Raw genomic sequence first — 12,027 nt, 5'->3', positions numbered from 1 at the left:
GATTAGACTCCTGGTCCTCCTCCACTTTCACCCTCATGATGTGTCATAATAGTTTTAGTAATAACTGCCATTGTTTAATAATAACTTTATTAAGATAAAATTTATATACCGTACAATTCACTTGTTTAGAGTGTACAGTTCGTTGATTTTTAGTATATTCACAAAGTCCATCCATCTCTACAATTTTAGAACATTTTCATCACCCTGAAAAGGAACCCTGTATCTATTCACAGTCACCACCCATTTCCCCTTGATACCTTTAGCCCCGGCAACCATGAATCTACTTTTTGTCTGTGTTAGATTTGCTGTCCTGGCCATTTTATATAAATAGAGTTAAACACTGTGGTCTTTTGTGACTGGGTGCTTTCACTTTGAACATTTTCAAGATTCATCCATGTTATAGCATGTATAGTATTTCATTTCTTTTTATTGCCAAATAATATTTCGTTGTGTGGATATATGAGATTTTATGTAGCCCTTGGGAGGTATTTTAGTAAGCTTGGAAATTAGGACGTGTTCAGCATTTGATAGCTTTTTCTGGTTTGCTTGGCAGTTTATTTTTCTTTCTTAGTGGTACATAAAATAATTGTTCATCTTAAAATTCTCATTTAAATATGAAAATCAGTCTGTGATGAATATTATATTTTTCTTTGAGTACCTTAGTTTATTCATTAATAAAAATGCAAATAATTGTCTTGCTTAAGGTCACCAAATAATAGGTAGTGAGGCTAGGATTTGACCTGGTTCTGCCTTTCTTCAGTCTTTTCTTAACACCTACACGTCTGAGCAGTACTATCAGTATCTTGATAATTAGAATAGGTAATTTTCAGAATAGAAGTTAGCAACATGGAACAGAATGAGTTTTAGTAAGGACATTAAGAATGGGTATTCTGGCTGGTATGGTGGCTCATGCCTGTAATCCCAGCACTTTGGGAGGCCGAGGTGGGCAGATCGCTTGAGCCTAGGAGTTCAAGACCAGCATGGGCAACATGGTGAAACCCTGTCTCTAAAAAAAATGCAAAAATTAGTTGAACATGGTGGTGCATGCCTGTAGTCCCAGCTACTCCGAAAGCTGAGGAGGAAAGATAACCTGAGCCCGGAGAGGTTGAGGCTGCAGTGAGCCATGATCTCACCACTGCACTCTAGCTTCTCTAGCTTGTGCAGCAGAGTGAGACCCTGTCTCCAAAAAAAAAAAAAAAAAAGGTGGTGGGGGGTGGGTGGGTATTCCTGTTTATTGTTTACTTTTCCTTCCTTCTTTAGAATTAGTGGAGTATTTTTTATTATTCCATTTTCTCTTCTTAATTGGCTTATTAGCTATGCTATATCTGTTGTTTGTTTTTGGTCGTGGTTGTTGTATGGGTTGTAGTAAACATCTTTAACTTATCACTGTCTAATTACAAATAACATTCTGCTACTTCATAACTAATTATACAACAGCTTTGACCTTGTAGTCTTTGTTCCTTTATTGTCATTCATTTTACATGTTGTGCACTCAATAATACATTATTAACTTGTTTCATTTTGAGTGGTGTGTTAGTTTGCTAGAACTGCCATAATAAAGTACTACAGATTGGGTAACTAAAGAATAATTTATTTTCTCACAGATCTGGAGGTTAGATGTCAAAGATCAGGATTTTGACAGGGTTGGTTTCTTTTGAAGACTCTTCTTGGCTTCTAGCTGTCCATCTTCTTTATATGTCTTCACATAGTCCTCCCCATACATGTCTGTGTCTGAATCTCCTCTTAAGGATACCACTTATGTTGGATTAATGAGTTCATTTTAACTAGATACTACTTTGAATACCTTATCTCCAAAAAATAGTCATATTCTGAGATAGAGGTTAGGACTTCAACATGGGAATTTGGTAGGGAGGAAAAACACAATTTTAAGCCAGTAACAAAAACTTATCTTTAAAAGATAACTTTTTGGAGACAGTCTTGCTCTGTCGCCCAGGCTGGAGTGCAGTGGTGCGATCTCAGCTCACTTCAACCTCCGCCTCCTGGGTTTAAGCGATTCTTGTGCCTCAGCCTCCCGAGTAGCTGGATTATAGATGTGTGTCACCAGGCCTGGCTAATTTTTTTTGTTTTTTTTAGTAGAGATGGGGTTTCACCATGTTGCCCAGGCTGGTCTCAAACTCCTGGCTTCAAGCCATCCACCTGCCTTGGCCTCCCAAAAGTCCTGGGATTACAGGTGTGAGCCACTGTGCCCGGCCTTGAAATAGAGTTCTTTAATTCACATACCATATCTAGTGCTCTTTATTCCTTTGTGAAGGTCCACATTTCCACCTGGTATCGTTTTCCTTCTGTCAAAATGACATCCTTTAACATGTCTTATAGTGCTGATCCATTGGCTCTGAATTCTTTCAACTTTTGTACATCCTTTGAAAAAGTCTTTATTCTCTTTTAGTTTTGAAAGATGATTTTTGCTTGGTATAGAAGGTTGACAGTTTTCTCCTGTAGATGGCACTCCACTGTCTTCTGGTTTACCTTGTTTCTGAAAATAAGTCAGCTGTTATTCTTGTGTGTGTTTCTTTGAATGTAATATTTATTTGGGTGGCTGTCTTCTAGATTTTATTCCTGGGTCATCGGTTTTTAGCAATTTGATTGTGACGTACCTAAGTAAAGTTTTCTTTGTCTCTTCTCCGTAGGGTTCATTGAGCTTCTTGTATATATAGATTTGTAATTTTCATCGTATTTGGAAAGTTTTTGTCTGTTATTGATTACATATTTTTTCTCTTCCCCTTTCTCTCCTTTTGGTACTCTGATCACATGTGTATTAGGCTGCTTCACAGTGTCTCAAAGGTCACAGTGTCTCAAAGGTCATTTATTTTTTTATAATCTTTTTCTTTATTTTTTTGGATAGTTTTTATTACTCTTCAAATTTACTATTTTTTCTTCATTGTGTAGTCTACTGTAATGTCATCTAGTGTTTTTTTGTCATCTGGTAGATTTTTAAATTTCAGATACTATGTTTTTTTCTTTACAAGTTCCATTTGGGTCTTTTTATGTCTTCCACTTCTCTCTTCCTCATGCTTATTGTTGACCTTCTTCATTATATGGAGTGTATGGTTGCTGTTTTAATGTCCTTGTCATTCCTCTGTATTGATTTTTCTTCTTGTCAAGTGTTGTGTTTTTCTGCTTCCTTGCATGCTTATAATTTTTGATTTGGTATGCTATCCACTGTTGTGTGCTGTATTTTTGAAGTTCTTTGTAAGTATTTAGGATTTTTTTCCCTGGGACATAGTTAAGATACCAGGAATTGGTTTGATCCTCTCAGGGGCTCTTTTAAATGTTATTAAGCAGGTCCATAACAGGTTTTTGTCCAGGACTGGTTTGTCCCCATTCTTGAGGCAATATTTCTCTGAGGACTCTACTTGTTGTCTTGTATTTGAAAACATCTTTCAACTTTGGCTAGTGGGATCAGGAACTATTTCTGGCCATGTGTGAGCTCTGTTGGTTGTTCTGTCTACTTTTTTTAGAGGTTCTTTCTCTCACCTTGATGGTTTCCTCACAGGAATGTGCTGATCAGTATTCAGTTAAGGAGATATTCTCTTCACATCTTCCCAGCTCTCCGTTGGTGCAACTCCTTCCCCTCCAATAATTTGGCCTACAAACTTTAGCCACTTTTGCCTTTCTGACCTTTAAATTCTATATCCCTAACTTAATGAGACCAGTTCTGTTTTAGTTCTCTTTCTCGTTGTTGTGGCCTAGTAACTTTCCCTAGGCAGTAGGATAGAGTGTTTGTAACATTCACTTTATTTGTTTCCCTTTTCTTAGAAAGTATCTCTGCCCTACTCTGCCAATTGTCAAATGTCTGAAAACCTTTATTTCTTATAAAGTGTCCTTTATTTAAGTTGAGAGGGTGAGTTCAGTCCCTAATATTCTGTCATGGCCGCTGAAGGCATCCTTAATATTCTTTCCTAATGAAATTTAATTTTGCCACACTATTTGTTATACTTCTGACACATCAGTGAATTTGTGAATCAGTTCTACAGAATTTAGTTATTTGACATTATGGTGGTGTGTGGAAAGCTTCAGGTTTGTGAAATGGATACATACTTCATTAGAAAAATGATAGGCACTTTGTCAAATTTCTTATGACACATTCTAAATTATAATTACTGAAATTATAAATGATTTTAAAATAGTACTATCTGATATAAAGTCTGCTATCTAAACCATTTGATATTTCTATTTTGAAATTTACTGTTTCTGTGTTGTTATTTTAGTCATAGTTATAAATTGTCAATGGGAAAATAAATCTCAAGTTGCTGGCCATTCTTAGTTATTGTTTCTGATGAATAAAGGTGAATTCTGGGATAAAACAGTACTTGAGAATATGAATACACTAACTTGATAAATTGGTCTTTAATGGTTCATATTTTTAGGTTATATTAATTTTCAAAGCATTGAAAGTAAATTTGAAATCTTTTTCCCCCCTCTAGGCTGAAGGGTATGTGATTGGCAGCTGTATTAAACACATTCCAATCGCAGGACGAGATATAACATATTTTATTCAGCAACTGCTGAGAGACCGAGAAGTAGGAATCCCTCCAGAACAATCCTTGGAAACTGCTAAGGCAGTAAAGGTAAAAAGTGAGATAGAAGTGTAATTTAGTTAAAAATTAAAATCACATTTATAACATTAACATGAGAAATTTTTAATTGAAGAACAGTACTTAAAATAATCTTGTTAACCAGTTATAAATTATTACTCTTAAGTATATTTACATTTTCTCTGTATTTCTTGCAAGAAAATTATTATTACAAGTTTGTCTATTTTCTTCATATTTTATATTTGAGAGGAGTAATATATAAGAACATTTTACCAAATGACCTCTCCATAAATTTTTGTGATTCTCTTTATTAAAAATAATTATTTCACTGTAAAGTGCTTGCATCTCAATTTCTTCACTGAATTCTTTATTTTAATTTTAAAAGCTTTTGTCATAAAAATTATTTTGATATAATTGATTCATTGTGCTATAGTATAGAGGCAGTGTTAACTCAAGTGATAGGGCACATAGAAAAACATTAAGGCTATCTAAAGTATTTTTTAAATTTTTTCTGCCATGTAAGTATTATATCAATGCTTCATGCAAACTATCAAAATACTTTAACATCATCTTTCAAACTTACTATTTGCCACATAACCAAAAAATTTCAGTGGGTCTCACATGTTTTGAAAAGTAAAACTGCCCTGGCAAAAGTAACTTTTACTTATTTGTCTCTCTTTGCATGGTTTTTTTTTTCACTTATACATTTTTAAATTTTTTATTTCTTATTTTTATTGATTTATTTTTTATAGAGATGGGATCTTGTTCTGCTATCCAAGCTAGAGTGCAGTGGCACAATCATGGCTCACTGCAGCCTCAAACTTCTGGGCTCACGTGATCCTCCTGCCTCAGCCTCCTGAGTAGCTAGAACTGCAGGTGCATATCACCATGTCTGGCTAAGTTTTTGTAGAGATGGAGGTCTTGTTATGTTGCCCAGGCTGTTCGTGAACTCCTGACCTTAAGCAATCCTCCTGCCTCAGAATCTCAAAGTGCTGGCTGTGAGCCACCATGCCTGGGCCTCTTTGCATGTTTATGGGATTTTCCTTGCTCGTCAGAGCTTAAGAATGAAAATTTATCAACTACTTCCTAGGTAGTAAATTAGTAAAGGACTGCCAAAAGTTACCCCAAGTTGGTGGCATAAGAATTAAATATATAAAAAGTTAATGTGAATACTACTGATTCAACATCTTTGGGAAATCTGTAAAATTAAAGCAAAATGAGAAAACACCAGAGATTTAAATCTATTCCAGAGAAGATTGATGGTCAGTCTGAATGTCTTTAAAGGAGTATCATTTCTTGTCATTCCCACTTCTAAGGTTTGGAGAAGACCTCAAATAGTGAATCAAATGTCTTTCGTTTCCAGTATTTTTTCTCTTTGTGTATTTTGATTATTACTAGTAATATTTGCAACTATCTCGGATGGAGCCTGTGATGTATAAAAATACTGGAAAAGGAAGGCTTTTTAAAAATATATATATATAGGCTGGCAGTTGGGAGTTTATAAATTACAAATATGATGTTATAATCTATAATATATTTTTCAATGTTTTTGATAAAACTTTTACTTAGGTGTCATATAACCAAATATGCAACAAAATGGAGTAATTTATATTTTTAGCGTTCTTTCTTTGCTCATTTATTTACTCAGACTGTAATCAGTTTTGTTTCAGATATTAAGGATCTAATTAATTTGTGTGGTTATCATAATTATTACTTATTCCTCAGTTCTATATTTTATTTATTCTCCTTACGTAGAGCACGAGATTCATTATTACTGAGACAGAAAATGTTGAATGACATTAATGAACATTTTCAGGAAATAACACTGAAGTAGTAGAAATCAGCTCTCCAATCTCTCAAATATTATTTATATTTAAAGTCAGAAAATATGTGTAGGAGATGAGTATGTTTATTTGTACTACACATATGATAACATCCTAACATAAATTTTACTCCCAGCTTAATTTCCTAATTTTATTTTCTGAAGAAGTTTTTTTTTTTTTATTTGATTCTAGTTTACTGAAAACATGCCATTCTTTTTTACTGTTCCTGTAATAGGCAAAAAAAGTTACTTTTGTTTATTTGTTTTTCAGGAGCGTTATAGTTATGTCTGCCCAGATTTAGTAAAAGAATTTAACAAGTATGATACAGATGGGTCAAAATGGATTAAACAGTATACTGGAATCAATGCTATCTCAAAGAAAGAATTTTCTATCGATGTTGGTTATGAGAGATTTTTGGGACCTGAAATATTTTTTCATCCAGAGGTAAGTTTTTTTTAACGGAATTGTTTAAAAATATTCAGCAGCAAATATCAATTAATGGATATTCAGAGAGAATTGATCTCAAAAACTTTTATTAGTATACTAAAAACCGTTTGAATTTTTATGAAAAGTTTTATTTAAAAGTTTTATGAAATTTTTAAAGAAAAAATTTGCTTTTCTTTAAACAAGTGAAATTGTTGCTATTTTTTGTAGATTTAGAAAAAGCTTTTTTTTTTTTTTTTAAATATGGGGGCTTATGTGGGGGGGTCATGGGAAGAGGGGAGCCCTTAAACTTTTTTTTTCTTCCCTCAGTCGTGGACTCAGGTAAAGTTTTGTAATCATTTAAATAAAATATTTTGGGAAAGGTTATAGAAAGCTCCCCCCTCCCCATTTGTGTAAAATGACCATTTTACAAGGAACCTTCAATTGACCATTAAAACATAGAACTAGTAGCAAAATAGTCTTCTCTCTGTGAAGTTTTAGCAACATAAAGGCTTTATTAAATTAAGAAGTACATGCTTTTAATAATGGAAAATTCTTCTGGTAACTTAGTATCAGAATTGTTACTTTGTTAATAGAATTACTAATATGTACTTTGCTTATTTAATGTTAATAATAGTTATTTTTAAAATTTTGTTTATTCACTCAGCAAATGTTAAATGGTTTGGATTTTCATGATCCCAGCTTAAATTAAGCACTGGGTATTCAAAGATGAAAAATAATTTTATCTTGCTCTTATTGAGCTCAAAGAATAAAAGAGATGAATATTTAAACAGGTAGGGTTACAGATGCTTTAATGAGTGCATGTATCTGGAGAGGGCACAGGAACAAAGAGCATCTAAGTCTGCTTGGGAGAACATCTCAGAGGAGATAATGGTTGAACTGAGACTTAAAGGATGAATGGGTGTTTGTCAGTTGTGTGGTAGTGGAGCATATGTATTTTTGTCAGAAGGTTAGCTAGGCAGAGGTCTTAGACATGAGAGTGCTACATAAGAAAAGTATAAAGGACAGATTAGTAGGAGAGGGATCCAGATAGGTATTCATGGACAAAGTCTTGAAGGGCAGATATGATATGCAAGGGAATTAGCTGGATTCTGTAGTCATGCAAAAATTTTAAGCATAGAAAATATTATTTACCGTATTAGAAAGGTTACTCTCACAGCATTGGTTTGGACGGGTTGGAACAGAGGTGTGAATTGTGTTGGAAACAGATGATTTTACTACAGTATTTTAGATGAAGGATGAATAGTATTTGTGGGTCAGTGGGAATGAGGAAGGAGGTGAGAGAAAAATAGGATCAACATAATTAGTAATTGCTTAGATATGAGGGGAGTAAGAATATGAGGAATCTGTGATAATTCCCAGGTTTGTAACTTGGGCAGCCCAATGTGCCATCCATTGAGATTTGTAATACTGAAGGGGAGGAGTAGGTGAAATAGACACAGATGAGTTTATTATATGCATCTTTTAAAAGGTTCAGAAACAAACACTTGGGTGTTGTAAAGTCATCACCATATGTGGGGCACAAAGGAAGAGGTTGGCTGAGAAGAGACTGTGGAATAGAAAGATGAAGAATAGGGCATTCGTCAACACAGACACATTATGGCTGATTAAGTGGAACCTGCAAAGAATCCTGAAGATGACAGAGAGGTAGAAGCCAAGCTAAAGGATTATGGTCATAAAATTGAGAGAAGTGAATGTTTCAAGAAGGAAAGGTAAATAGTGCCAGTTGCTGCAGTGAAGTAACATTAGAGGAAACCTTAGAAGTACTTGGAGTTTTTCAGCATCTAGGTTGTCAGTGATCATAGGGGAACAGTTTCAATGGAGTGATACATTAGAGCAGCTTGTTGCCTCAATGAGAGGTGAAGGTTTGGAAATCAGTAGTGTGGACATTCTGAGAGATGGCTATGAAAGAAAAAGACAGTGGACTAGTAAGAATTCATTTACGAGAATAAGGCTCAAGATAGTTTCAATTTTTAAGAGGGCTTACTCCCGTGACAGGAGGGAAGGAATTAAGAATAGGTACAGGAAAATGAACTAGGAAGGGCAGAGGCACAGGTAGGTAGTTGAAGAAGTTCATCGTCATAGTTCATAGTTTTAATTTTTTTGTGAGGTAGAATCAAGCTTATGTTCTAGGAGAAGGGATTGGATGTAAAATTGAGGGCTTGTGAAGCATAATGACTTCATATTTACTGTTGAGGGGAATTGAGAGGGTGACTAGTGAGTGCTCTACTCAAGGTAGCAGATTAGATACCCAAAACTTTTAGTTGTACAATAGTGTCCCCTCCCCCAGACAGGTGTGGGAAAGGAGCAAAAGGTTTTGACAAAGCAGAGATTAAAGTATTGCAGCATAGAGGAGAGAGCAAATCCTGAAAGCCGAATTACCTAGGGATAGTGAGGGACACAGGGATTGGAGATCATGATAAATTGACACATAATAATTGTGAATTGGTAGCAGAGGAGTGAGCATGAGAAGGATAAGGAATTGTGGTCAGACTAGTATACTGGAATGTGAAGGTTTTTGGTGGTACATTTTGTTTGCAGTTTCTCAAAAAATAAAAAGGATGTATACACACAGCTTTAAAGGTCAGAAAACACTGACAGACTTAAAATTAGCAGCTCTTCACCCTCCTGCTGCCATTGTGTTCTATAGAGCATCCTTTAGCTGTTAGTTACTGCTTTTGGTATTAACCCCCAGGTTTCTAAATACTGTGGTGGTATTACAGGAACATGGATGGAGCTGTTTCTTGATATGTCACTGTTAGTGGTTTCAGTGCTAGCCCCCTTTTAGATTAGTTATTTCTCCAGCCTGCCCACGTGTGAGGTTATTGTTATTAGGTAAATCATTAGTATTGTGATATTTATAGTATTATACCTGAGACTGTTGTTCACTTTTGAGGCAAGTAATGTGATTCTTTTCCCTTAAAATTCAGCTTTTCCAAAACTTTCACCTTGTTTATTCATTTGCTTCATTTTATTTTTATTTTTATTTTTTTTAACTTTAAGTTCAGGGGTACAGGTACAGGTTTGTTATATAGGTAAACTTTTGTCATGGAGGTGTAGTACAGATTATTTTGTCCCCAAGCATTAAGTCTAGTATCCATTAGCTATTTAAAAGTGAGAACATGCAGTAATTGGTTTTCTGTTCTTGCATTGGTTTGCTGAGGATAACGGCCACCAGCTCCATCCATGTTCCTGCAAAGAACATGACCTCATTCTTTTTTTTAGCTGAATAGTATTTCATGGTGTATATATACCACATTTTCTTTATCCAGTCTACCATTGATGGGCATTTGGGTTGATTCCATGTCTTTACTTTTGTGAAGTGCTGCAGTGAACATATGTATGCATGTGTGTTTATGATAGAACAATGTATACTCCTTTGGGTATGCGGGATTGCTGGGTTGAATATTTATGTTTTAGGTTCTTGAGGAATTGCCACACTGTTTTCCACAATGGTTGAACTAATTTACACTTCCACCAACAGAGTATAAGCGTTTCTTTTTCTTTCCAACCTTGCCAGCACCTTTTTTTTTAAAATTTTATTTATTTTTAAAAAATATTTTTTCTTTCCTTCATTTTTTAGGAGGGATGTTGTGAGAATATTTTTTGACTTTTTAATAGCCATTCTGACCGGTATGAGATGGTATCTCATTGTGGTTTTGATTTGCATTTTTCTAATGATCAGTGATGTTGAGAGTTTTTTCATATGATTATTGGCCACATGTATGTCGTCTTTTGAAAATTGTTCGGGTCCTCTGCCCACTTTTTAATGGGGTTGTTTTTTTCCTTGTAAATTTATTTAAGTTCATTATAGATGCTGTATATTAGACCTTTGTCAGATGTGTAATTTGCAAAAATGTTCTCCCATTCTGTAGGTTGTCTGTTTACTCTGCTGATAGTTTCTTTTGCTGTGCAGAAGCTGTTTAGTTTAATTAGATCCCATTTGTCATTTTTTGCTTTTGCCATCTTGATCATGGAATCTTTGCCTGTACCCATGTCCAGAATGGTATAATTTGCTTCATTTTGTTCATTCATTCCTTCATTTATTTATTGGGGTTCGAATTAACTTTCTTGTTATACAAGGTCTGGAAGGGAACCGAGGAGGGTGGGTCTCATTCTATTTAGAGGATTTTAGCAGTTTCTTTCTTTTTTTTCAAGCCTTGTTTCACCTTTACTTATATGGTTTGTTACACCTTCAATTCCTGGGACTTTAGAAGGTTCTTGATTGACTTCTTACCAATATGCCCTTTTAGTATCTCTTTTTGCCCTCCAAACAGGATTGAAATCTTTTATTCATTGTTTTTTTGCCCCCGTTTCATCCTTGGTCATTTACCTTTCCTTTTAATTCTCTTGCTGTCATTTTAGTGGAGACAGTTTAGTCTCTCCAAGAGACTGGAGAGGTAACCACACATAGCTGGAAGTTAGGACAGATATTTGTATGGACCGTTTATATGTGAGTAGATTAATAGAAGTGTGTGAGACCTCATTTCAGTTAAGGCACGTCAATTAATATGAAATTGAAATCTTAGAGAAAAATATTAAAGCTCCAAGTTGGGGACAGGAATTAGAAAATTGCAGAAGATCCTGAACAAATATCCTGTATAAATAGGATTATGACCACAAGATGGATAATAGCATGGGATATAGGAGATAAGCATTTGAATGGAATGTGCTTGACAAATGAGCTTAGCTGATGCCTTGGTTTCTTAAAAACCTTGAAGTAGGCTGGTTGTGGTGGCTCACGCCTGTAATCCCAGCACTTTGGGAAGCCAAGGTGGGCGAATCACTCAAGCCCAGGAGTTTAAGACCAGCTTGGGCAACATGGCAAGAGCCCATCTCTACCAAAAAACACAAAAAATTAGCCAGGCATGTGGTGTGTGCCTGTAGTCCCAGCTACTTGGGAGGCTGAGATGAGAGTATTGCTTGAGCCCAGGAGGTTGAGGCTGCAATGAGCTGGCATTGTACCATTGTACTCCAGTCTGGGCAACAGAGCAAGACCCTGTCTCATAAATACATAACCCTGAAGCTTTAGATATGTAAATGAAATGTGTTTCATATTGCTTAGGAAAGATATAGTTGGCTGGATGAAAATGTGTCTTGCTGCTAATGTTTCATGTATCATTTTTTCTATTAATTTGAATAACCTTTATTGTTTGATACACCAATTTTTCTTTGTTAATTTTTTAACTTTAAAACATTTTCTA

General features: G+C 35.1%; 1 protein-coding gene across 2 annotated transcripts in view; it reads left to right on the top strand.

Annotated features, from left to right (window-relative positions):
* ACTR3 (actin related protein 3) overlaps positions 1–12,027 on the top strand; it is a 71,750-nt gene that overhangs the window by 44,901 nt on the left and 14,822 nt on the right. For both annotated transcript variants that reach the window (XM_015109946.3, XM_077956869.1), the window contains exons 7-8: positions 4,446–4,589; positions 6,650–6,823. In XM_015109946.3, coding sequence (XP_014965432.1) covers positions 4,446–4,589; positions 6,650–6,823 — 318 coding nt within the window. The remainder of the gene's footprint in view (positions 1–4,445; positions 4,590–6,649; positions 6,824–12,027) is intronic.

This window comes from Macaca mulatta, chromosome 12 (genome assembly GCF_049350105.2).
Source record: "Macaca mulatta isolate MMU2019108-1 chromosome 12, T2T-MMU8v2.0, whole genome shotgun sequence".
NCBI lineage: Eukaryota > Metazoa > Chordata > Mammalia > Primates > Cercopithecidae > Macaca > Macaca mulatta.
The sequence above is the reverse complement of the archived record's forward strand: the minus strand, read 5'-3'. Positions and strand labels throughout refer to the sequence as shown.